The sequence below is a fragment of the Sporothrix brasiliensis genome (assembly GCF_000820605.1).
Source record: "Sporothrix brasiliensis 5110 chromosome Unknown Cont17, whole genome shotgun sequence".
Lineage (NCBI taxonomy): Eukaryota > Fungi > Ascomycota > Sordariomycetes > Ophiostomatales > Ophiostomataceae > Sporothrix > Sporothrix brasiliensis.
The window spans coordinates 1,122,858-1,148,746 of record NW_024467136.1 but is presented as its reverse complement, the minus strand read 5'-3'; the positions used below and the strand labels follow the sequence as shown (position 1 = coordinate 1,148,746).

The window sequence follows — 25,889 nt, the reverse complement described above, 5'->3', positions numbered from 1 at the left end:
ACCCCCTCCCCAGCTGGACCCTACTCTTGCCTCCTCTGCATTTCCTGTCTCCGGAACACGGCTGGTTTCCTCTTGTCTGTGCCTACACGCTCCAATCCCGGCCGTCTACGACTAGTACTCTCACCTTCTTCATTCGCCTATCCCCTCATCTCCGCTTGCGTCTCGTCATTTTTTTTCTTTCCATATCGTATTTACTCTCCTGGTCCTTCGGTTCTCTTGACGCCCGATTTTCTTCTTCTCCTCTGTCTTCACCTTTCCCATATCCTCGTCTCTTTATTTGGTTTCTCGTTCTTTATTTCCTTTCCTATTCAGGAAGCACTCTTTACTTACCCCGTTTGCATCACTAGAAGCCATTGGCAGTCTTTGCCCAAACCCCCATTTCAGCAGATCAACAACACCCATACCATTTGAAGGAGGATTGCCACGAGCAGTCTCCTTCATCCACATCACCATCATCATGGGCAAAAACGTTTTCGCCGTCCAGGTGTTCTTCATCGTCTTCCGCGAATGTCTCGAGGCAGGCATTATCCTCTCGGTCCTCTTCTCGTTCCTGAAACAGGCCCTCGGTGGCCCTGACCAGGACCCTGCCATATACAAGAAAATGCGGCGGCAGGTCTGGCTCGGTGCAGGCACCGGTGTGCTCATCTGCTTCATCATCGGTGGCGCCTTCATCGGCGTGTTCTACGGCCTCGGCCGCGACATCTGGACCCGAGCGGAGCAGCTGTGGGAAGGCATCTTCTACCTGATTGCGACCATCATCATCACCGCCATGGGCCTGGCCCTGCTCCGCATCAACAAGATGCGCGAGAAGTGGCGGGTCAAGATCGCCCAGTCGCTCGTCACGCACCACTCCATCAAGGACGGCACCTTTATGTGGATTCGCGAGTGGGGCCGCCGCAACGTCATGTTCATCCTGCCCTTCATCACGACCCTGCGTGAGGGTGTCGAGGCTGTCGTGTTCGTGGGTGGTGTCTCGCTGAGTCTGCCCGCCACCGCCTTCCCCATCCCCGTCATCACGGGCATAATCGCTGCTCTCATCATCGGCCTCTTGCTCTACCGCGGCGGCAACCACATGACCATCCAGGCCTTTTTGATCTTCTCGACCAGCGTCTTGTACCTGATTGCGGCCGGCATGTTCTCGCGCTCTATCTGGTTCTTTCAGTACTATGTTTTTGCCAAGCGCGTCGGTGGCGATGTCGCCGAGGCCGGCAGCGGGCCGGGCTCGTACGACATCACCGCCACCGTCTGGCACGTCAACTACGGCAACCCCGAAATCAGCAACGGCTGGGACGTGTTCAACGCGCTGTTGGGCTGGCAGAACACGGGCACCTACGGCACCATCATCTCATACAACCTCTACTGGCTGTTCATCATCGTGTCGATTTTCTTTTTGCTGTACGAGGAGCGCACTGGCTGGCTGCCGTTTGCCCGCCCCACGCTCAACTTTTTCAGCCGTGTTCCGGGCTTCAAAAGCTGGGCGCGAAAGCGGATTGCTGCCCACGAGGTGGACGCCGACGATGTCGTCAACCGTGTCCAGGCCGAGCACTTGGTTGGTCAGAACTAAGCGGACCGGTTCTAGTATGTATGTGGACGGAAGACCTTTGGTCTGCTGACCAGGATATGGCCTTGATGGATGCAAACCCCCGTGCCACCGTATCTCCCAATACTTTTCGTCATTGCCACACAGCCGTTTCTATATCGTCATGGCGAGGGAAGTGTGGATCGGGACAAATGATCAGAACCCGCTCGCGGTTTTGCACATATTTTATTCTCAAACGTTCTTTCTCTGTCATCTCTATATCCTTTCTCTCTCACGACCTATCATCTCGACAAGTTAAACACTGTCTCCGGAGAACTTCGTTGGTTTTCCGATATTTTTGTATCATCTTTTCATCGTTGTGTGACGAAGCTGGTGGGAGTGGACGGGGGAAAAGTTAATACCACTTTGTTATGTTGTTTTTTATTTGCGGTAGGTCCGATGTAGACACTCGATCGGATACGCGAGTGGCTCTCTCTAGCTGAACTTGCCTGGGTAGTATAAATGAAACACCCGTTATGAACACACAGTTCCTTTGTCGGCAAAGGAGACAATTAATAGCTGGGCATTGCCGGTCTTTGCTGCTTGTAGATCCAACAAGTACAGGAGGCTCACGAAGGCGTACTTACCATATCTGTCCTGGGCTTTAGCAAGTTAACTGTTCTTTTTCTGTAACATTAGCCATATTCTGGAGTGGTAGTAACCAAATGTCGGGTAACATTTTTCAAGCTTTTTGTTTGCTATACTTACAGTAGACCTAGTTGATCAATTGCTTTATGACCAACTTCATAAGAAAAAGATATTGCGTGAGGAATAGAAACGAACTAGTTAGCTTACGACAGTCTCTCTTGAGGCGGAAAATAAACAACACCCCCAGGTTGATATATCGTTCTGATACATATCGCAATGCCAATCTTTTCCAGTTCGTTGAGATGTCTTGTGACAAATCACGTGGTATTTCACGTGACTATATTTACCAAATCTGTGTCACGAACGGTAACCCTCGTCACTAATCTGGACCGTCCGCCTTCCCGTTTGATCCTGCCCAGCGTCCTGTTTCTTGGCACACGGCACATCACTTTAAAGTGCCCGCCAGATGCAATGCGGGACGATGCGGTGGGATGCTCGCTTGATACGATCCCCTCAATGACGATATTGCTTCCATCGGTCGTCTTTTTGTTTGCTCCTTCCTTTTATGGTTTTCAACTCGGGTTGGCTGGCTTTTGTCTCCTTCGCTTCTCTTGCTGACTTTTCGCCGCGCCGCCCTTTGTTCCTTCCATGTCAAATCTCCTGCGTCCTTGCCAATAATTACGAAAAACTTTATGCTGTGGTTCCTCGTATTCATTTTGCTGTCCGACTTCTGTCTCGTCTGGTAAAATAGCCTCTGCTGCGCCTCAACAGTCCAATTTTGTTGGCTCGCAGTACCCGGACTCCATGTTGTAGCACGCTGACGCTGAGATGTATTCACATTCTTGCTTCTATCGCCTGTAACGTTTACCACGCCTAGTAAGGTACGACATACTGGAGAACTCCGGGCAGCTGGTGAATAGCGCCAGGAGGAACAAAGTACCAGCCTAACAGTGACTGCTGCCATTTACCGCGTTGGTTGTTAGACGCTACAAGTTGTGTCCAAAAATAGGGGGTTGCGCCTTCCCCTTTCCAGGTCCGCGTCGTTTCCCCTGTAACGACCTGCCAAAGCAGCAAAACAGTGAAAATCTCACAAGGCTAGTCCAAAAGAGGCATAATCTACGACATCGATCCCTGTAGTGAGGTACGTATGTCCTCCCTTTTCTCTCATTTCGCTCTTCCACTACCGCCACTGAGCATAGACCGGCACAGGTTGTGTGGCCCAGGCCCCGTAACGCCCAGATCAATTTGCGCAATTCCCTGCTTTTTGGGCTTGTGCTCCGCTGGAATGGGTGATGTGGATGGCCCATCCGTCGTTCCTTCCCTGCCGCCATATCCACCTCCCCGTTGTCGATTTTACAGTGGTGCGTGCCTGCCTTTGGCAGTTCATTGCCACCTGTTGGCACTTTCTGTTCTGGAATCATGGCAGTCTGTGATGGCCTCCTGCTCTGTCTTTGACGCCTTCCACTGGCCGTCGTGTCTGCCCCCCTTTGCCCTGTAGCACCGAAGCACCCGCCGTTCGTCACTTCCCCATTCTCTCGCGTTCAACAAAGACCTGTTTTTCGTCTATCTTCTTGCTCTCCAGTTATTTCGTCGCGGTCCCCCTATTCTCTCGTTTTATCTTTCTCTTTCACAACCTCAACTCTCGCTGCGCACGATTTCCTCCCGCAACTTTTCGCTCGTTTGATCCAACTTCGTCGTCCTTTTCGTTTTCGACATTGTCCCCCCAATTTCAGCCGAGATCCCCTTGCTCCAATCGACGAAGCCAAGAGGTAGTCAGCGCCAAGACATAAACTCCCAAGAAACTCCCAAGAGTCCAAGAACGACCAAGCATCGTCCAAGAGACATACCAAGAGACGCGATCTGTTGCTCAAGACGGCCTAGCCCTCGCTTCGTCTTGTCTTCCCCGAACCGACACAGCCGGCCCTCTCTGGCGATGCCAAGCGCGGCAGTCGAAACAACACCGATCACGATCTAGATTTCGACGGCAAGCAATCGTTGCAGAACGAAGAACGAAGAATACACCAAGCATCGCTTACGCCAGTATTTTTGACGATGGCTCCGTCGCTGCTCAAAACCCTCCTCGTCGCGGTGGCTTGCGCCTCCACGGCCAGCGCCCAGATCGATGTCGACCTGACTTCGTCAAGTGCGTACATTTTCCTCCTTCTGCCCGCCTTTCGTCCGCCTTCCCTGCTCGTACCACGTCTTTGCAAATGCATCGGATCATCATCCTTTGTGAACGATGCTTTGGACCCCCCACGATGCCCAGGCTCTCTGCTGCACAGGTGAACGCGTCATAGTTTTTGCGCACTGAATATTGGCACAAGGGTTCCACATGTCAATGCTCGTGGGGTTGGTCTTGGCACGCTGGCATGGATTTGGCAGTGTGTGATTGGGGGAGCTTGGCATCGTATTCGATCGCATCGTGAGTGTGATGACGGCTAACCATGACTTGCAACCACAGCATCGGTGAAGAATGCGATGGCAACAATCGCTCACAACCTCTTGTCCTACTACAAGGGCAATCTGTCAGGTATGTTTTATTTTCATATATGTAGTCTTTCCGTTCTCGCACATCAGCCCTGTCTTTCCCGATCTCTCTTGGCCTCCCCCCAACAAGGACAACAAATGGCTGACCATTCCCCCAGGCATGACGCCCGGTATTCTCCCCGGCCCTCCGCCTAATGGTGACTACTACTGGTGGGAGGGCGGCGCAATGTGGGGCACCATGGTCGACTACTGGCTCTACACCGGTGATACGTCCTACAACCCGACCGCTGAGTACGCCATGGTGTACCAGGCCGGCCCGCCGGCTAACAGCTACGAGCCGGCCAATTGGACGGCGTCCCTGGGCAATGACGATCAAGGCTTCTGGGGCATGACCGCTATGCTGGCGGCCGAGTCCAACTTCCAGAACCCGCCGGAGAAGGACCCTCAGTGGCTTGCTCTGGCCCAGGCCGTCTTCAACACCCAGGCTGCCCGCTGGGACACACAGTACTGCAATGGTGGTCTGCGGTGGCAGATCCCCCTCTCAAACAACGGCTACGACTACAAGAACAGTATTGCGAACGGTATTTTCTTCAACCTCGGCGCCCGTCTGGCCCGTTACACTGGCAACGATTCGTATGCGCACTGGGCCGAGACTGCTTACAACTGGACGGCCGACGTTGGCTACATTGACTCCTCGTTCAACATCTACGACGGTGCCCACGTTGAGCACAACTGCACTGACATCAACAAGGCGCAGTTCTCGTACACGGCTGCGGCGTTCATCCAGGGCGCTGGCTTCATGTACAACTACGTGAGTTTTACACCATTAAGTCCTATTCTTTGCTTATTATTTTGGTGTAATTTCTTCCTGCTAACTAGCATTACAGACCAACGGGTCCGCTCTCTGGGGCCAGCGTCTGACAAGTTTGACGAACCGAACCCTCGATGTGTTCTTCCCCAACGGTATTGCCGTTGAACTCGCCTGCGAGCTGCCGACCTCGATCCAGTGCACGCCCGATATGCTTTCGTACAAATGCTACCTGCACCGTTGGCTTGCCCAGGTCACGCAGATGGCACCTTTCCTCGCGCCCACTATTCTTCCAGTCCTCAAGACGTCTACCCAGGCCGCCATGAAGAACTGTAACCCCGACGGCACCTGCGGATTCCGCTGGACGACAGGCTCGTACGACGGCCTTACTGGTGCTGGTCAGGAAATGAACGCCCTCGGCGCCCTGATGAGCGTCATGATCACCCTCGAACCCGTAAAGGCCGCCTTGACTAATTTGACGGGCGGTACGAGTGTGGGTAACGCGGCGGCCGGCGTTGGCTCAACGGTCTCGGCAACCACGTACGGCCCCATCACGGCGGGCGACCGTGCCGGTGCGTCGATCCTCACCATTCTCATCATCAGCGGCATTGTATCCATGCTGGTGTGGATGAGCACTGGCGAGGGCGAGGGCTTCCGCCTTGGCCTGTTTGGCAAGGGAAAGGGCATGTTGTAAGCGTCGTCGGACCTACAATCTGAGTGCCCATTTCTATTTTGTGCATACCATTTTCTTGTCATTTTACCCATTTTTCCTTTGGGCTTTTTTTTTTCTCTCTTTTGCTTGCTATTGGATCACGGCCGACTGGCACCATACACATGACTAGTTCCCTTAGACGGAGAATACGTCGCTTGAGGTTGGACACTCGGAGACAGTTCCCCCTTTTGCATGTTTCTTCCGTATGGATTTGCATACACCCTTCCTATTTCTATTTTGTTAATTTTTGAAACTGCTGGTCCCTTTTCGAGGCCCGAGTGGCGTCGAAAGCAGTCGGCGTTTGGGATAAAGCACATTCACTATTTTTTCGTTTTTGATAATTTTATAGTTTGTCTTTAGCTTTTTCTTTTTGTCACATTTTTGTCTCGGTCTTCTTCCGAGGGTAGAACTACCTCCTACAACCGTCGTGCTAATGTTATTACTATTTCTCAATATTTATTTCCTTCACTATGATTCTGTCACAGCATATTTACTTATCTGGATGAACTTTGAACATACATACAGAATATGGACACACACGAGCATACAAGAGCTAACGAAAGCACTATTTTACAGGTACCAAAACAATCTAGTCGATTCAGGCGGGCTCCACATCCTGGGCGACCTCGCGGCGTATCTGGATGCCGGGGCCTGTCGGCAATGTCAACCCGAGGGCTTCGGCCTCCGCCGTCGACGGCCGATTCGCCTCGATGGAGGTGACTGTCCCCTGGCGCAGACCCAGGTAGGCGTCCCGGTCAATGGCCAGCGGGTCGGCTGGGTTGAGGGAGGGCATGGGGGGGTGCAATGGCGGGCGCGGCCAGCGCGGCGGACGGCGATTTGTCGTTTCGCGGACCGCCGGCACTGCTGCTTCGGCTCTTCTCGCGGCCGGCTCCGATGCTCCCAGCCGTGCCGGCGACGCCAATTCCCGCGTTGGCGGCTGTGCTGACACCGTCGGCGACCGCAGCGGCCATGCGGCGCAGGTGGCTGTAGCTGTAGGAGCGAGGCGGCAGGGGGGCGGCAGCGATGCCGCTGGCGACTGGGCGCGCGTGGGTGCCGCGGAGGACGGTGCCGACGGTCCCTTCTTGCTCTCCGCCCTGCTTCTGTTGCTGCCACCACCACCGTTGCTGCTGTGGCTCGCATTGTGGTCGTCGCCGTCCTCGTCGTCGGACAAGAAGAAGGTGGCGCCGGATTTGGTGCGTCGGTGCGCGTCGACGGTCGGCTTGGTCCCGTTGCCGTTGCGGCGGAGCGCCTGTGCGGCCTGGCCCAGCGTCTCGGCGCGGCTACTGCTGTTGCGGGTGTTGGCACCGCGGTGCGAGGGCGTCGTCGTCAATAATGACTGATGCGTGGCGAGGCTGCTGGGCGACGCCGTCGTCGTCGTGACCGCTGCGGGCGGCGGCGAAGCAGCAGCCTTCTTTTCTTGGTCGCCGCCAACCCGGTTGCCGCTGTCGTTGTCGTTGGCGTCACTGTTGTCATGGCGGTAGCGGTAGTGCTGTGACTGGTAGTAGTCGCGGCCGGCCCACTGCATGTACCGGTCGAGGTCGCTGTCGCTCTCCATGTCGCTGCCGCTGCTGGCGGTCCGTGGTCGGCGGTTGCGGGCCATGCGGAGGGTGTTTCGGTTGCGGTTATGGTTGCGGTCTCGGTCTCGGTCTCGGTCTCGGTTCACGCTCCGGCCCCGGCCGTGTCCGCCAGGGCCATGGAAGCCGCTGTCGCTGTCACTGTTGCTGCTGTCACCCAGCGAGGAGGTGCTTCGGAGATGGCTCGTGGTTCTTGTAAAACTCAAGCCAATCTTGTCCGAGGCGGTGGCTGCTGGCGACTCGGCTGCTGGGACAGCTTGCGTCGTTGCTTGCTGGGCTGCGGAGGGGTGCTGGTGGTTGAACAAGTTGTAGTAGTAGGAGGAGACGGGCCGGTGCGGCCGGGGCGGGATGATCATTGTGCGGCTGGTGCGACGGACCATACCATCGGGGTTGGTGTCGGCGTCGGTGTCGATGGTGGCCCGCGTGGCGTCGTCGTCCCGCGTGGAAACGGATTTGAGGCGGTACCCGTCGCGGCCAAAGGTGTGGTCGAGGTCGTGGCCCAGGCCGGTGAAGCCGCCCAAGCTGTTGGCGTAGGCGTTGAGGTACGCGGACTGGCGGTGGCGGGTCGAGGTGCGGTACATGTTGGGGCTGTTTCCGTGGGCGGTTTGGTTGTGGTTGTGATTGTGATTGTGGTTGTGGTAGTAGTTGTTGTTGTTGTTGTTGTTGTTACTGCCATAATGATGACGCAGCGGACCCGGCAAAAGATGGAACAATATGGGCCGCAGTGTCGGCAGCGACGAGCACACAATGGCGCAGCACAGCTCGCTGATGGACCAGCACGCGGCGGCCACGTTGGTGTAGGTGTCGTCGCCGTTCAGGTTCAGAAAAGAGATGCGGATGACGGAGATGGCGCAGGTGAAGAAGCCCAGGCCAAAGACGGCAATCAGCGACAGCCGCTGCGACTGCGGCAGGTTGAGGCGCCACAGGACGGGGATGGGCAGGGCGAAGATCAAAATGTCCGTGGCAATGTTGCCGGCGGCGTTGATGTACCACTGGGGCAGGTCGGAGATGCAGTGGTGGTTGGGGACGGACTTGTCCCAGAAGGCGCGGATGGGCTGGCAGGCAAAGACGCCGGCGAGGAAGAGGGCGGTGCTCCAGAGGCCGATGAGCACGAGCACGACGAGGGTGATCTTGCGCATCTTGACGGCAAAGACACGCAGGTACTGCAGCAAGATGGCGGTCTTGACGGTGCCGAGGCAGGCATAGTAGAAGACAATGGACAGGTAAAAGTACATGTTGTAGGTGGTGATCTGGTCGGCCGTCAGCGTCCACATGTGGCGGCCGAAGCCCTGGGTGGTCATGAGCAGCATGGTGATGCCGTCGACGACCGCGAGCACGAGGGCCGCGAGCATGGTCCAGTCGTCGGCGCCGACGGCATCGGCACGGCGGCTGAGGTAGCGGCGCGTGTAGATGCGCAAAAAGACGACGGCGGTGGTGAAGGGCAGGAGGAACGAGACGACGCCGATGACGACGCTGCGTCGGCTGTCGTTGGAATGCCGGTCGCCATGCGTGCCGTGGTGGCCATCGCCGTGGCCGGCGGGGATGGTGGTGGCTGACGGAGTTGGCGATGTGTCTGCCGTCGCTGTCGATGCGGCGGTGGCCAGGTCGGTCGTCAGCGTCGTCGCCAGCGTGGCGAGCGTCGAGGCCGCGGCAGACGCTGCTGCGCTCGCGAAAGACATTGTAGCGCGCAGCTGCGAATATACGAGAGGTGGCCAGCAAGTATGAGCATCACGGGACACGCAGCGGTTTCACATTGTGGTCTGAGGGCGTTTGGCAGCCGAGAAATGGTTGTTTGCCGAATGTGTTTGTCGGCGTGTGTGACGGAGACGACATCGATGCAAACAGATGATGGCACTCAGACAAAGAGGTGAAGAAAGACTATCATGAGTTGCCAGGGCAGGCCCGACGCGAAGAGCAGGAACTCCCCATGGCTCATTTGGTGCCCCCTCGTGCCCCCTCCTCGTCTCTCGCTTCTGTCCGGCATGGACAAGCGGGATCTCCATTATGAGAAATAGATTGAGAGGAGGGAAAGGGGACGACAGAAATAACGAGAAAAGAAAGGCCGGCCGGTCGCCAACTGCAAGACTGTCAAAATCGATATAAAACCACTTTACGCGGGTAAGACGCGGCAGAAGGAAGCGGAGGCTGTGGACTGCAGCCGATATTAATGGACGTTCTCTCACTCGCCCATTCCAGTTCCATTCCAGTCCATTCCGCTTGCCACTCACACACATGCACCGTCTACGTCGGCTGTTTTACATTGCCGCTCTCGTTATTATCCCCAGATGTCGTGTGTGTCTGCCAGTCGAATGCGACCGATAGGCGACGCGATCCATGAAGATCTTGTCAGCGTCCTTTTGTTTTGTCGCCATGAGCTCTTTTGCTGCGCGCATGGACTTTCAAATGAAGACAATGAATGATCTGCAAACGAATGGGTAGATTGGAGCGACGAAGGGGCAGATGGGCAAACATGCGAGATTTGTTGCGTTTGACCTTTGATGTTGGTCCGTTATTTATATCGTCTGCCACTCTGGCCACAATTTAGCCGCGAAGATGTTGGTCCAAGTATGGAGGCACACGTTCCTTATTGTATAGATCTTTCGGGCACAGCAGCCACGGTATATAAATGAGAAGTGACGTTGGCATCGGAAAAGAACAAATGGCACGAGAGGGAGAGAGAGAGAGAGGTTCTGCATACGAGACACCAAAGCGGACCCAACGGCACGTGAGATCAGTCTTCGCCCGCATGCCGTCAACCGTCTTCTGTGTTTGTTGGTCCGCGATGGCTTAACCTGGTTGAATTCACCTCTTTTGGTATAGACGACCGGCCGATGGGGTGACGATGAGAGAGAAGGGCGGATGGGGACAGGACAGAAAGCCGGTCATGTGACACTGCGTTTTGTATTTGTATAATTTCATATTTTGTCACCCGTTTCGTTTTCCTGTGTCAGCGCATCCTGTCACAAAATATCACAGACGAGCCACATTGCTTTCTTATCTTGCGACGAGAGGCATGCTTCTCTCAGAATGGGCACCGGGATGAAGACGTTGCCGGTGGTTTGTGGCCCAATTCTGGCCCAATCGTAAGTCTTGGCGTTATCTCTGGTTGACTTTCCGACTAACAACGAGGCAAGCGGTGTGGTCATGCTACCATGTCCCTCCTCGACAAAGCATAGAAATGGACGGTTCATCTATCCTTTCGTCGTATTTCGAGAGCTTGGGGCGAGCCAAGATCGTTCTCGGTCATCGTAGTCCTTTGAGTTGCAATGCTTTTCTCGTTTGGCCTTGGAGCAGATCGACCATGGCATGGAACCATGAGCGTCTAGACAAACGTCTAGACAAAACATGCAGAGCCCCGATAACAATTCACTCCCCCCAAAATCTGGGGTACATGACCAGGCCCCAGAATGGAACCAAATAAACCAAATAAAGAGGCGCCAGTGCCGTTAAATGTCTTGGCATCCGGGAGCTTCTGTCCTCTCGTTCCGTTGCCAAGAGAAAGTTTAATTGTTGTTGTGAGGCCAGGACGCTTGGCTTGCTCCATTGCATGGGCTTCCTGTGCGTTGTTTTAACGTTTCCCCTTGGTTTATTTACTCCCGATATTTAATCGCCTCGCATCATGGCCGTGGACGATTTCACGCCCTTCCCGGAAGACCAGGACGATGATGATCCACCGCCGGCGTACAGCAACATTGGGCCTGGGCCCGTGCCATTCCGCGACTGTGTGAACGAGGACGCCGGGCACTCCAGAGCGACAACCCACGGTCACAGTCAGGGTCATAATCAAAATCAGAATCACCAGAATCACCAGAATCACCAGAACCGAACAGTCGTCCGTGATACGCAACGACGGCAGTCTTTCGGCATCGGCGGCGCAGGCAATATTCGCATGATTTGTACGTTCTTCTGCGCTCCGTATTTTTTATGGACTCTCAAGTCTGACAACCCAGCCACAGCAAAAGAATCGGGCGTTGCTGTCGTTCCAGACGCACCACTACTCCTGCAAACATCGCCAGCAGTGGAGCCGACGGCATTCCATGAGCCCGGTCCACACACTCACAAAAGAGACCAAAGGCGTGCCAGTGCTTCGGGGGCAAACGATCTGCGTGACAGGCTGGTGGACGGTGTTAAATCGATCTTGTCAAAAATGTCGGACACTCTTTGACTGGCAAGGCAAGAGAGTGGGCAACACAAGCTAGACTATGAGTTGACATTGGACGCTGCAATTACCTGACTATTCACTCTGTACCATGTTTCTTCCATCTTCCGCCGCCCTCTTACAAGTCAGGCCAGTCCCAAACCGTCCGCTCTGCATTCCTCCGTGTCACCGCCACCTCGTCTCCCACGGCAATCCGCACAATGTCTTCGTCCTTGTCGTCGCCCTCGCCTCCGCTGTCGCCGCCCTGCGGGTCCAAAAACGCATACCGCCCAAACACGGGCGAGTACTTGTTGCCCCGGTCCACGCGCCGGTCCTTGGCGAGCCGGCCCAGCACCTCGCCGAGCTCGCCGGCCGCCCGCGCGCCTGTCTTGTAGTCCACATTAAGCGATGTGCAGCGAGTGCAGTTGCTGGTAAGGACCAGGCGGACGGGTCCAGATCCGGCGCCCACAGGGCCGCTGGCGCCATCCTCGGCCCCATCCAATTCCGCTGGCGAGCTGCCGCGGGAGGAGGGGGACGAGGAGGCTGTGAGCGAAGGCACCTCCGACACGGAGGAGGCCGTCGGGTCCATCTTGGACAGCGGCCGCACGGTCAACTCGCCCCAGTAGTCCTCGGCCCACTCCGCCTCGCCGTCGCCGTCTACCACAATGTTGGGCCGGAACTTGTACATGGGCACGTCGACGCCTTCGGACATGCGCGCCCGCACACTGCGCAGCGACGACTGGGACGTCACCAGGAACGGCGCGCAGTCCGAGAACGTCAGCCACGGCTCGTCTTGCTCTGGTGGTGCTTTCTTTCGAATGCCGAGGACCGCCAGCAGACTCAGCCATGCGGAGACTACGAACGATAAGAAGGCCGTCCAAGGTGTCGTCGGCGTCGTCGTCGCTGCGTTTGGCTCCCGCTTCCGATTCCGGACCTTCACCCCCGTTTTGAGCGTCTCGCCCAGCACCTTGCGCCGTCCGTCACCTATGTACACCAGCACCACGTCAAACCCGAAGCACGCACTGAACCATGCATCGTACGGGTCGCCCATTCGGTACCCCCGCGCGGGACTGCCGTGCAGGTTCACGTCGAGCGACCTGAGGGTGCGGATGGACGGGTTCAGCGGGATGCGCAGCGGTGGGTGCTGCACGGGCGACATGATGATGCGGTTCTTTTCCGCGCCCGCGCGGTCGACAGAGGTGCTGCTGGGCTTGGACTCGGGCGGGTGGTAGTGAACGATGACGGCGTCACCGACGTCTCCGCTGGCTTTGGTTTTGCTTTTGATACTGTTGCCTTTCTTCTTTTGGCTGTCGCCGCCGGCAAACTCTTGCGAGAACAATGCACACTCCGGAAACGACGAAAGTTGCATCTTGTGCAGCGCCCCAGTCTTGCTCCGCTTGGTCGTCATCAGCATAAATCGCCGGTCGTACCGGATCCCCTGCGCGTCGAGCTCTGCCGCCGGCAGCGCAATGCCGCCCAGCGACTTGACGGGGTAGACGTAGATCTGCGTTTGGTTAGATGGACGGTCGCTGATGAGCGTACGTGCAAACGACGACTTACTTCTCTGACCTTCATCTTGTGGATGACGGACGATGTAGACGTTGAGTTGTTGCGATAGAGGCGATGCACAGATTGTAAATACGAGACAAGGTCTAGTCGTAGCGCCCAAGCACCTTGGTTGATGCCAAACGTTGGATAAGTTCGGTCAATTGAGCATGGATGCCAAACGAACAATAAACGAGCGGTGTGCAAACGGCGAACTTCACAATCCGATGAGCCGGAATCGTTGGTGCGAAAACAAAAACAGAAGAAAATATGAGACCCGATTGTTGCGGCCGGGGAAGAGAAAATAAGGAATAAGAAATAAGAAAATGAGGCCAAGACCGAATTGCGGTTTGAAGCAAAGGCGGGGGTGTTCGGCCGTAACGGTACCTTTTTACTTTGCCCAGCACGATACCAGTGAGACCATGATAATGGCGGCGAAGCTAGGTCTCTTTTCGTCAAAATAAGGGCGCACCGATTGCTTTAGACAACGCGGGGGCGGTAATCCGGTGAGATTTTGGAGCCGACTGCCACGGCTGTCGTGGTTGCATCGGAGCAGCAATGGAAGACTCGTTGACTTTTGTCAAAAGAATATCCAAATCAATATCAAAGGTATCCAAAAAGAAGTCCAAGGTGTAGATATATGGTTTTGATTGAACAATCGAAATTAGAATATACTTTGTACATGAGCAGGAGCTATTCGCCTGCGCCAAGAACCCAGTCGAAGCAATCAGTTGCTCCAAAAGCTGCTCTTTGCTCTTCTCCTTTATTTTCTTAATTTTTGCCAAAGAAACGAGAGAGGATATACAAGAGAAAATGGAAAGCCCGAAATGCCCAGCATCGCGGTCATCCTTTTCGTGAACAGCAAAAATGCACGCAGAACAGTGTAGAGTCCTTGAGAGGTGAGTAAACCAAAGTGAAAAAAAAAAACAAGAAGAAAAAAACAAGACGTAATAAAAAAAAAACTAAAAAAAAAAACTGACGCTGGCCATGAAGCAATGGACAGGAGTATAATATGGACAGATGTGACAAAGGAAACGGTTCGTGAGTTTATGGTGCTGTTGTCGTTGTAAGTGATTTTCGGATGTTTTGTTGCTTCGCTGTTTTGTTGCTCGTGTCCTTTATTGTTGTGCAGAGACAAAGAATCACACTACAGCAGGATAAATGCCACCGTCAAGGCCGCGAGTGTCAAGTACCACTCCTTGCTCATCAGCGACACCTGGTCAAACGTGCGCAAGCCTGCTGCCGTCACAACCATACTCGGCTTATTGCTGACGCCCGCATGGGGCGACGTCGACGAGACGGTCGGGCTGACCGGCTTGGCTGTGACCATCGTGGTGTTTCTGTAGGGCCCGTTGTAGTTGTTGTTCTGCGGGACGACGACGGCCGACGATGTCGTATGCGTCGACATGGCGGCGGCTGTAGAGAGGGGCACAACTGTGATTAGTACTTCTTCCGTAGTAATATCGTCGCAGTAGATTGACGAGGGCTCAACAGGCGGTGCAGATGGTGCGGGAGGTGGCTGTTCGGGAGCATATGTTGATGCAGATATCGGTGCAGATGCTGATGCCGGTGAGAAGGAAGGTGCTGGCACGTCATCGGAGACAAATGAGGAAGAGGGAGATGGAAGAGAAGAGGTGGCGTTGAGGTAAGAGGAAGAAGACTTGGAAAGAGACGAGGACGTTGAGTTGAGGAAATGTGTCGCAGAAGTCGAGACACTGCTCGCCATAGAAGAGATAGGAGAAGAGAGAGAAGTGGAAGACGAAGAGGGGACGGGTGAGGAGAGAGAACGAGACGAGGACAAGACGGCTGCTGATGAAGACGAAGGAGTGGAGCTGGCGGGTGCAGAGGATCCGGGGACAGCGTTGTTAGTGTGGCCACCGCCGTTGGCCTGGCCGGCACTAATGCCGGAGCCAGAACCTGACGGCGTACTAGTGGTGGAAGGAGTCCTGCTGTTGCCGGGGACGGAGCTACTGGGTTCGATGAAGTCGCTGGATAGCAAGGGGCGTGATGATTCAGAAGATGAGAAGGTAGAGTGATTGGAGACGGAGATGGGGCTCGGCAGAGAGACGGGCGGGACGGACGTGGACACCGAGATCGGACTCGGCAGAGATATGGGCGGAATGGACGAGGACACGGAAATGGGGCTCGGCCGAGACACAGGAGGGATGGAGGATGCAGATGCCTGGGCCGAGTGCAGAGTTACGGAGCTGGAGCTGTGGAGTGTGGTGGTGCGGACGATGGTGCTGGTAATCAAGCTGTTGGTGCATTGGCTGCCTGGATTAGTCTCACCTCCACTGCAGGAAACGGTTTCGATGACCTCAGTCGTGGACGTCACAACGGCATGGGTGTTGCCCGCCTTCGTCGCGCTGCTCTTCGTGCAGCTACAGTCAACCGTCGAGATAAAAACTCTTGTCTCCTCGGTGGTCGACGTCAACTGCGGGATGCCGTGCACAGCAGAGCCCGATGTGGCAGAAGAACCCGTCACAGTGATCGACGTGCCATCGGTCGGCGACGAAACGGTGGAGCTACTTGCAGGCGTCGTGCTGCTGGTATCGGCTGGAATGCTGGCGCTCGCGCCGCTAGACGAGGGGGTGGCAGGAGTCCCAGTCGTGGACGGCGCCGTTGAGCTAGCCGCAGAAGCTGCGCTGCTGCCGCTGCCACCGCCTATCTCATAGAGATTGTAAAGGAACTGGAATGTGGAGCTATCTTCGCCGCCACACGTCTGCGCTTGGTTGGGTGCAGAGCAAGCAAAGTTGCAAGCCGAGGAGTCGTACGTCTTTGAGATGGTGGGCATGGTCTTGGAGCACACGCAGAATCTGTAAGGGGTTGTTGGGTTAGGGTGGGCTTTGAGGTAAGAGTAGAAGGAGAAAAGAAGGAAAGAAAAATAATCATGAGAAAAGCCGAGAGTAGGAAAGAGAGTGAAAGACTCACTGTTGGGACACGCCGTAGTAAGAGTTGCCACCCTTGGAGCAAGTAGCCTTGCAAGTATCTGGGCTGTTGTCAACGGCAGACACCATAGTCTGGAAGGTTGAGCTGACGGCAACGCAGCCGAGTGAGGTATCAGCCAGGACAGCACGAGGAATGGCCAGGAGGGCTGTGGCAGTTGCCACTTTGAGCAGAGAGCGGAAGGAGAGAGCCATAGCTGCAGGTTCAAGGTGTGCTGGCGTGTCTCGAAGAGGATGAGTAATAGCGTCGTAGAGATGTATGGCGACCTATCAAGTGAGGAACGCGGGACGTTCAAAACGAGGTGGACGTAACGGCAAGTAAGGATTGCCGAAAGAAAAGAAGTTGCAGTTGAAATGGAGCCGTCAAATAATGCGTGTGGTATCAAAAGGAGTGGAAGCGAGAATGAGCATGAAGAAGGAAATCTGGTTTCGGTAGTTGGTGATGGCAGGATGGCGTATTATATTGGAAACCGGATGCCACCCCAGATCGATCATAAGACAAGGAGTGAACAAACAGAATTTCCGAATATGATATGGCCAGCCGAGAAAAGTGAGAAAGTACCCAAAGAAAAATAGAATCAGAAGGAAGGAAGAAAGGGGGAGAGGGATGAAGGAGATGAGGGAGAAGCTTGGAATCTTTATGCATTAGGGCATCTCCTCACAAGACTGGGGATGCAGCGTTCCTGAACAAAATCCATTAAACCTTTGACCTGCCACCCCTTAAACGGCTGCATTTCTGAGCCTCTTGGTCCACTGCCAAGTGTGTCCTGGGCCTCTTGCGTCAGAGTCGATCCATTTCTGTCATGTCAACCTCCTTCTTTTTTGCTTTTTTCCGTCCGGCGAAGACGAAGCTAGATCGTCAGGAACAGGTACGTGTGTGGGGTGAAGCAGAAGGTACGTAGCGACGACATGGGCATCACACACGCGAGCTCTCGGCCCATCGTGTGGTGTCTCTTCTGGGAGAGACAAAGCGAGAAAGCAGCATACTTAGGCGAGAGTCGGCCGACGTGAGGCGCAGGAAAGTGGCCTGCTGGCTGTCTGCACGAACAGGACCTTCGGCAACGACCACTGGTCCATAATGCACTACAGAACACAGGGGGCCACGATGAAGAATGCAAAAAAAATCTGCCATCACCAGTCTATCGCTGGATAGGGTGTACGGAGAGCCGAAAACTGTCAAGGACGGCTTCTGGTTGGTCAGACCACTCGATAACTGGGGGAAGATGGACAAACTCGGGAATGTAAAGGAAGCAAAGGCGGACAGAATAGGGCGGTAAGGGCAAGATGAGCAACAAAAGAGCGGCTGCAGCCACTGAGTTGTTGGTGAAATATGGAAGATCCGCACATCTGGGACCTGTCGGCACTCCCAACGCTTCTAACAGACCCAAAGAGCCTCTTCTTTTCCTAGGCGTTCCTGGACTATGCCGTTTTGGTCCGTACCCAGGGGCTGGCTGCGTGCCACGCGCAGAGTGCGTACTGCGTGTACGACCCTCTTTTTCTCAGGTGGCTTAAGACATTTGCATTCCACAGCGATAACGGTGTGCTGTTTGTGCTCGCAGAGGCTGGATCGGCAAAGATCCGAGCGGCGAGGTCGCCCAAGAACGCAAAGCAGCAAGGGGCTGGAGGGAGGGAAAGGGACTACAAAGGCCCGCCAAGCTGGTCTAGTGGCCGATGGCGCGAGGCTCTGGAATTCGGCCCAACGCATCGTACACAGCGAGACCGACAGTTTGATCTGACCCTGTGTTGCCTGGTTTTCTGTGGTCTAGAGTTTCTCCCATTAGCGACTGGGCCAAACACCTGCCAGTTCAGTGTGTGGCACATTCCTGTTGCGCATTTCCAGATTGGGAGGGATGTGACAAGAATGGAACTGAGAATCGATAACCCACGAGGTCGAGTAGATCGATGCCCGGGCCGGCAGTGTTGGGGGCCCGAATCTCGTTCTTTGTAATCTCGTCCGCCCATCATATGTCTCTTTGTTCAACGTCCCAATTCCTCGTCAGGTTTCGTATTGAGTGCCGGGTGTTTCTCAGAAGCTGTCTTCATGTCGCCTTACGGAGAGTTGTCAGGCATCCCTTCTCCTCGCTAGGCGGCTTTGGAATGAAGCAGCTAACAGTGATCTGTCAAAAGCATACAGAAACGCTCTTCTTTTCTTCTTTCCCTCAGCCAAGTGCCGGCGTATGAACGCCATCAAGGGTCGTCCCGACAATCGTTATTATTGGCGACTCGATCGGAATTGAGGCGAAAATGCGCAACAAGAACAACGGAAGCAGTATGAAATGGTACGTCGGGTGGAGTGTGTGCGTCAGTGGCCGAGAGGATGAAAGGATACTGGATAGAGAAAAGGGGGCACGATGCTCTTGCATCAATTCACCTCTGTGATGGAGGATAAAATTACCCAAAATGGACGTTAAAGTGACAAGGCGGGACGCAACTGCCATTTGGGGAAAGTAAATGCGGGAAAAGAAAAAACAAATACAACAGGCGCCAGACCAGTTGTTTTGCGCCCACTTTTTCAGCGGTACCTGCCTGAAACCCCTGCTAAAACAAGACAAAACCTGGTCAATCACGCTGCAAAGGAGCTTGCCCCAGCAAGTCTAATACTGTAGTACGCCATGGCCACCCAGCGCTCAAGCAGCCCTTTAGCCTTCCGAAGAATCACCTCGAGTTCCTTCCGAATCGGCACTCGTTCGGATAATTCGCCGCTAATCATCTGCCTACCTTCGGACACAAGACCGAGTGCAACTGCCATTGACATCGCTTAAAGGGCATCACCAGCACCTTCCCAAAAGTTTTTAGCAATTCAGAAGGCTTTACATCTCATATCGCTCGACTACATTTCTATCCTTTCCAATTCATATCACCTATTTCTCACACCCTCCACAATGTCTAGACACATCTGCCGTCGCATGGGCAGTCAGCTTTTGAGCCTAACTCCCGCCGTGTCGCGCCGCGCATACTCTACCCCTGCCGCGACAACATTCGATTGGCAAGATCCTCTCTCGTCCAAGAGCCTTCTCACAGAAGATGAGAGAGCGATTTCAGAAACAGCAGAGCGTTACTGTCAGGAGCAGCTATTGCCTCGCCTGGAAGGTAAGGTTTTTATGAATTGGGTCAAGGGAGGGGCGAAATTCTTCAACCTGTTATTGTTGCAGAAGAAAACTCCCTGGTTAATTTCCCCCATCTCCCTCACCTCACAATCCTCCCTGAGAAGACCATAGCCTACAGACGGCAGCTGCCATGTCGTGGCTCTTTATTATGCTACGCAGCCCTTAATTCTTTCTTTGGGTCTTCCATCTCCCTGTTGAAGCTCCCACTTTGCCAGCATGTTTTGGTGATTTTTGGCTTATTCTCGCCCATTTACTCGCAATTACAGCACAATTGTCTGCACAATTGCAGACAACTGCAGTCTACTGTCAGGAACGTACGTCAAGCTAACAATGCATATTGTCCCTTTGTAGAAGCATATCGCAATGAGAACTACGACAAGTCCCAGCTGGAGGAGATGGGCCAGTTGGGCCTGCTCGGTGCCACCATCAAGGGATACGGCTGTGCTGGCGTCTCGACCGTGGCCGGTGGTCTCATCACCAAGGCCGTTGAGCGTGTCGACTCAGGTTACCGCTCGGGCATGAGCGTGCAGTCCAGCTTGGTCATGGGCGGCGTCAATGAGTTTGGTAACGAAGAACAGAAGGAGCGCTTTCTTCCCGGTATGGCTCAAGGCAAGATTCTGGGCGCCTTTGGACTGACCGAGCCCAACCATGGCAGTGATCCTGGCTCTCTCGAGACGGTGGCAGTTGAGCACCCGACCAAGAAGGGCTTATACAACCTGAGCGGGTCCAAGACTTGGATTACCAACAGTCCGATTGCCGATGTACTGCTGGTCTGGGCCAAGGTAGCAGACCCCTCCAAAGGCCTGGCCAAGGACGGCTCCCCCAAGAAGGTAATCCGCGGCTTTTTGGTTGAGCGCAAGGACGCACCGGCTGGCACGCTCGAGACGCCCGCCATCAAGAACAAGCTCGGCCTGCGCGCCAGCATCACAGGCATGATTCATCTCGACAACTGCCCCGTGCCTGCCGAGAACATGCTACCTCACGCCGAGGGTCTGCGCGGCCCCTTTGGCTGCCTCAACCAGGCCCGCTACGGCATTGCTATGGGCGTTATGGGTGCGCTCGAGGACTGTATTAGCCGGGCCCGCACGTACGCGCTAGATCGCAAGCAGTTCCGTGGTAACCCGCTTGCACGGTACCAGCTGATCCAGAAGAAGCTGGCGGACGCCGCTACAGATGCCGCGTTCGGTACTCTGGCCGCCATCCAAGTCGGCCGCGTCAAGGATGCCGGTGGTGACGCCGCCACCGGGCTGCCCGACATGATCAGCATGATCAAGCGCCAAAACTGTGACAGGGCGCTGCACGGCGCGCGCGCACTGCAAGAGATCTTTGGTGGCAACGCGGTGAGCGATGAGTACGGCATCGGCCGGCACGTGGCTAACCTGTTTGTGGCCCAGACGTACGAGGGGCAGAGCGACATCCATAGCCTGATCATTGGCCGTGCGATCACGGGCGTGCAGGCCTTTGCTTAAGCAGCGATTCGAAGTCAAAAGGAGGGAAGGGAAAACGGCGAACAGTGATTATTTACAATATTTAGCCAAGGCCTCCATTCAGTCATTATTTTCAGCATGTTTCCGGCGAACAGACTATCCGTGTCATGATTTACTTGTACCAGTTCGAATTTCGACGGAAACATTACCATGAGGAAGTTCTTTCCTCGGCAAGCTATGCAGTGCAACTTCTGTACGGAGTACACACCTACCTTATGTACACGTGCCCTGCTTCTGAGTCGCCATTGCTACTAAGGCTCTCTCAAGGCTAATTATGTTCTTTTCTTGTACAAGCTGAATGTAACTGGATACACGGCAATGCGTTGCGTGAATCTTACGTTGTAAATAACGTGCAAAAATTAGCACTGAAAGTTCACATTAAGGAAGCACAGAGAAAAATTAGATCGTCAAACAATTCCAGATAACGACATCCACCCTGAAGAAATGCACGCGACACGACGGTTCTGGTTGTGGGACCCAGTCTCAAAACAATCCCGATGTAGTCACCTGCACCTGCTACACTGCGAAGGACTAACATACCATTTAACGCTAGTTTCAAAATAAAAAGACTGCCGACAAACAAATCGAACTTTTGTCAGGTTCAGTAATCGAGGCGTGTGTCTTCCTTTGGGTATACATCAACATCAAAACGAATAGTGAGATCTGGGTGTGGAGGAAGCCAATGACTACATGCATTCGTGGTACGCACAAAGCCGAATCTGGTTATTCGGCCAATTCGTATTTGTAACAGTGTGACAAGTGACAATCATACGAAGTGGCGGGTTTTTGTAGGTCATTCTTCCTGAAAGAGCTCTCCAGGTCGGTTTGTCAGGACGTGTCAGCTCGAGCACACCAATTTCGCGAAGTTCAAGCCACATTCGCCTCAATCCGTGTGTGTTTGAGATTATGTAATGATAATGTGGCTGTGCAATTTTTTAACCTTCTTGGGCCTCTTTTTGCCGCCAGGCAGGACGGAAGCCTCTAGACGCCCTGGCAACATTTGACATTGGCGGGCTAGCTTGGTGCCTGACAACAACTGATTGGTCCAGGGGTCATGCAGCGGCTCGCCAGGCGACAGTTAGAGGCAGAAACGCAGGGGCGGTGGGAGACTGAATGGGGCACAGGCGCTGGCGAAGAAGGAAGGTGACCCGCACCGGACACAAGGCGGCGGGTCGTTCTTTCCCTCTTTTCCCCTCCATTAACGCCTACAGAGACCGTCATTGTCCAGCCTCGGCGGTCTTTGCCCCCTCTGTAGCGGCCAAGGCCCTCTTTTTCTTCCTAAACCTCTTCCCTAGAAAAAACCATCCCTCTTTTTCTTTTCTCTTCTCGCCGCTTCCAAACCAAATCTCTCCCTTCCTCTCTTTCCTTCCAACCACCCTCACAAATCGGTAAGTTTGTTGATCCTCACGCAACATCGCATCACCATCCACATTTTGCTATCTGCATACAACGCCTTACTTCCTTTTCCCCCCATTTCTATCTTCTACCTGGTTGTCATTTGCTGTTGGTCCCTCACACCGTTGCCAGCCGCCAACAAGTGTCAACATTCGCCACTCTTCTCCCAGCTTCCATACTGACCATATATAACTTTCAGAACAGCCCTCTTGTTTGACGATAGCCACATCTTCGTCGCCGTCATACCAACAAATACGATCATAACATCAACTCTTTGAGGTTCATATTGAGCGCGTCGACGCCCATTCACGGACCTGAGAATCGACGACAGGCTGCGACCCACGCTGCCGACCTCTTCCCTGCTTTTCCTTATCACATCACAACTTCACAATGGCCTTGAAGCGCATTAACAAGGAGCTCGCGGACCTCGGCCGGTACGTTCTTCGTCTTTCTTCTTTTTCTCCCTCCCCGGATTCCTTTTCCTCTTTATCATCGCTTCTTTTGGCCCTCGTGCCATCCCCGGTCGTATACACCTTGCATGCGTCCTTCTCCCCACCCCGGATAGCCCGAAAATAAGGCTTCCAAGGTGGGGCTGAGTCGTGCGCGGGGCTTTTTGTCCGTTCACCTGCCCATTCACCTTCGTCATCATCACCGTTATCACTGCTGTCAACTGTTTTTAGCATTTATTGAGCACAGACTTGATTGGCGATACTTTTGAGACTGGCGCAAGACATCATTTCGCCAATCTGTTTCCATCTGGGGCTGGCACAATGTGTCTCGCGACTCTTTTTTACTCCAATAACTGGAACTAACAATCTTACAGTGATCCGCCCTCGTCCTGCTCGGCTGGTCCGGTTGGCGAAGATCTGGTATGTAGATTTTTCTATCTATATCCTGGCTCCGCTCTTGGCATCCCATGCTGTCCTCTCGCCGAATGTCATTGCCAGCGGACACGTCCTGGCCTTGGATCATGGGAATGGAAGAGGTCGATGGGATGGCAAGAACGATGCCTCAAAGAACGTATAATGCTAACCAAACTGCAGTTCCACTGGCAAGCAACAATTATGGGCCCTGTAAGTTACTTTTGCGATCCTTCGCCAGCTGTTGTTCGTCTGCAGGCGTCGTATGTGTGCGGTCTGGTAAAACTGTTTTCCGCCATGTTGCCACAGCAAATTGCCCATGCGTCCGTATATCTAGCCGGCAGTTTGGAGCATAGCTGTCTGGGTCGTGGCATATGTGACGACGGAGGAGTTTGACCCCCGCATCAATAAATACGACGTGCTGCAGACGCCGACCTCTCCCTGGCTGTCGCCAACTTTGAACATCGTCAGAACGAATCAGAGTACTAACAAGCATGCGACAGGGTGACTCTCCTTACTCCGGCGGTGTCTTCTTCCTCGCCATCCACTTCCCCACAGACTACCCTTTCAAGCCTCCCAAGGTCAACTTCACAACTCGCATCTACCACCCGAACATCAACTCTAACGGCAGCATCTGCTTGGACATTCTGCGTGACCAGTGGAGCCCGGCCTTGACCATCTCAAAAGGTACGCCCCACCGACCCAGCTTTTTCACATCGTTTCTATGCTCTCTCTAGACAGATGGCTAACGACAATGCAGTTCTGCTGTCCATCTGCTCTATGCTGACGGACCCGAACCCGGATGACCCGCTTGTGCCTGAGATTGCTCACGTGTACAAGACTGACCGGGCGAAGTACGAGGCGACCGCGCGCGAGTGGACCCGTAAATACGCCATCTAGACGCAGAGACCTCTTCCCTACTGTTTCTTAGACGACCCGTCCGACCTACGCCGAGAACGATCTCTGGGTGCATCGGAGTATGCGAGTCACAACCATGCGATAGCAAGAAGATGAAAGGCGAAGCGATGCGAGAGCTTCTCTGGCTCTGTTTCCTGTGACAAGAGTTTCTTATATATCATCATCCCGGGATTGTTGCGCACGCCATGATTCGGATTTGGAGACTGCTGTTACTTTCGATACCAGCTTCACGATGGGCGGCAACAGGAAGAGCAAAGGGTACGAATTACTAGGAGATGGCTGGGGAACAGGTATCTAAGGCGAGACGACGGACAGACGACGATACCATGAATGCACAACGCGACGCTTCCCAATTTACTTCCTTTTCATAAATACTACTACTCGATTATTGCATTGTCACACGCAGTTAGCATTCATTCATACACCTTCACCTACAAATTTCTCATTCCTTGTCTTTGTGCGCCGGGTTGCTTTTGGTTCTTTACTATCGTGTGTGTAATTCGATATTGCATTCATACGTTTGAAGGGCGTATATTATACGTTCCGACCCATTTCTCTTATTTCCTTCCCCGTTGCTGCAAATATCGACTGCACGTTGCTTCTTCGTGATAGACAATGTCTCAAAATAAAGCAATTTAGATAATCTGATATGAGTATTGGTCTGGGAGTGAATCGTAACATTAATTGGGTATCATTGTTCTATGTGTAGCAATGTCAATCCGTAGATTCAATCCGTAGATTATCAACACTTTCGTTCCATATACACGATTCCCTTGAACATCGTATTTACCGCAGGTTACACAATAATTTACGCATCTCATCCATGATTAGCACAGCCAGTGCTGTGCCATGCCTTCACAGACGTCACGTTTGCCATACTTTACATAGTACGACGCAAGGAGGACAATACAAGGAGTCACGTCGACGTTCATTACCTAGCCTCAAATGTCACTTGAAAATACAAACTGTGGCTGATTGTTGCCGTCCAGCAAGGAATCGTCACCACAAGTACTCCGTAGAATTGCTGTCAAAACAAGCATGGGTATTCCCAAAAAGCCAGGACACAATAGGGGTATAGGATTGTTTCCGTGGCTTTGCGGCCAAAACAAACATCAAAAAGGAGGCGCACCTCCTTTTCCAGTCTCTTTCAGTTCTATGTTTAGAGATCGACCTCCGGGGTGTGTTCTTGAGAAGATGCCAAGAGCTGAGAGCGAACCTGTGAACTTGGCAAGTTTAAGAGAGTTAGTAGAATGGAATTTGCAGTCAGTGGTGTTCTTGCCATACGTAAATGCGATATAAGAACATTCGTTTTTCTCTCCATCCTTCTGCCTTTATTTCGATTCGTTAAGCTCACTCGTGCGGTGTATACTAGACGTAGATAAAAGGGTACAAAACTAGTTAACTTTGTACAACTACTCTACGCAGTCGACATCGCTTGCTCTAGATATATAAAATAATAAATAACATATAAAAAATTAAAAATAAGACGGCAGAGAAGTGTCGGAGCAATAAAAAGTCAATGGCCAATAAATGGTCCAGAGTTGGACAATGAGTCTCGATCCTTTGGTTCTCGCCGACTAGGTGGTGTCTGTGGAACGAAAATCTCCCTTCATCTGTGCCCTCCAGCATGAAAAGCTGCAGGGATCGTGCAAAACGAGTACCAATGGTCGATACTGTGGTGGCCGTTTGTGACTATTTGAGAAACACGATGAACTTATCGATGCTCGGAGATGTCCTGTCCAGCAC

General features: G+C 53.7%; 8 protein-coding genes across 8 annotated transcripts; 5 read left to right on the top strand and 3 right to left on the bottom strand.

The window, feature by feature from the left end:
- Positions 1 to 457: 457 nt before the first annotated feature.
- On the top strand, positions 458 to 1,564 carry SPBR_02967 (high-affinity iron transporter; the record flags this gene model as incomplete). The annotated part of the gene is made up of 1 exon (XM_040761270.1): positions 458 to 1,564. The coding sequence occupies one exon, from the start codon at positions 458 to 460 to the stop codon at positions 1,562 to 1,564; it is 1,107 nt and encodes a 368-aa protein (XP_040620332.1).
- Positions 1,565 to 4,219: 2,655 nt separating this feature from the next.
- Positions 4,220 to 6,156, top strand: SPBR_02540 (mannan endo-1,6-alpha-mannosidase; the record flags this gene model as incomplete). Its single annotated transcript, XM_040760843.1, has 4 exons — positions 4,220 to 4,310; positions 4,629 to 4,697; positions 4,813 to 5,465; positions 5,542 to 6,156. The coding sequence occupies 4 exons, from the start codon at positions 4,220 to 4,222 to the stop codon at positions 6,154 to 6,156; spliced, it is 1,428 nt and encodes a 475-aa protein (XP_040620331.1).
- Positions 6,157 to 6,772: 616 nt separating this feature from the next.
- Positions 6,773 to 9,427, bottom strand: SPBR_02351 (uncharacterized protein; the record flags this gene model as incomplete). The annotated part of the gene is made up of 1 exon (XM_040760654.1): positions 6,773 to 9,427. One exon carries the CDS (start codon positions 9,425 to 9,427, stop codon positions 6,773 to 6,775), a length of 2,655 nt encoding a protein of 884 aa, XP_040620330.1.
- A 1,940-nt stretch (positions 9,428 to 11,367) lies between these two features.
- Positions 11,368 to 11,913, top strand: SPBR_09141 (uncharacterized protein; the record flags this gene model as incomplete). Its single annotated transcript, XM_040767267.1, has 2 exons — positions 11,368 to 11,644; positions 11,705 to 11,913. 2 exons carry the CDS (start codon positions 11,368 to 11,370, stop codon positions 11,911 to 11,913), a joined length of 486 nt encoding a protein of 161 aa, XP_040620329.1.
- Positions 11,914 to 12,025: 112 nt separating this feature from the next.
- Positions 12,026 to 13,461, bottom strand: SPBR_02788 (mosc domain containing protein; the record flags this gene model as incomplete). Its single annotated transcript, XM_040761091.1, has 2 exons — positions 12,026 to 13,390; positions 13,447 to 13,461. 2 exons carry the CDS (start codon positions 13,459 to 13,461, stop codon positions 12,026 to 12,028), a joined length of 1,380 nt encoding a protein of 459 aa, XP_040620328.1.
- A 1,117-nt stretch (positions 13,462 to 14,578) lies between these two features.
- SPBR_02515 (uncharacterized protein) lies at positions 14,579 to 16,571 on the bottom strand (the record flags this gene model as incomplete). Its single annotated transcript, XM_040760818.1, has 3 exons — positions 14,579 to 14,847; positions 15,361 to 16,247; positions 16,363 to 16,571. 3 exons carry the CDS (start codon positions 16,569 to 16,571, stop codon positions 14,579 to 14,581), a joined length of 1,365 nt encoding a protein of 454 aa, XP_040620327.1.
- A 2,687-nt stretch (positions 16,572 to 19,258) lies between these two features.
- On the top strand, positions 19,259 to 20,952 carry SPBR_02666 (glutaryl-CoA dehydrogenase; the record flags this gene model as incomplete). The annotated part of the gene is made up of 2 exons (XM_040760969.1): positions 19,259 to 19,466; positions 19,835 to 20,952. 2 exons carry the CDS (start codon positions 19,259 to 19,261, stop codon positions 20,950 to 20,952), a joined length of 1,326 nt encoding a protein of 441 aa, XP_040620326.1.
- Positions 20,953 to 22,755: 1,803 nt separating this feature from the next.
- On the top strand, positions 22,756 to 24,125 carry SPBR_02818 (ubiquitin-conjugating enzyme E2 D/E; the record flags this gene model as incomplete). Its single annotated transcript, XM_040761121.1, has 5 exons — positions 22,756 to 22,799; positions 23,189 to 23,234; positions 23,409 to 23,438; positions 23,729 to 23,912; positions 23,986 to 24,125. The coding sequence occupies 5 exons, from the start codon at positions 22,756 to 22,758 to the stop codon at positions 24,123 to 24,125; spliced, it is 444 nt and encodes a 147-aa protein (XP_040620325.1).
- Positions 24,126 to 25,889: the final 1,764 nt, after the last annotated feature.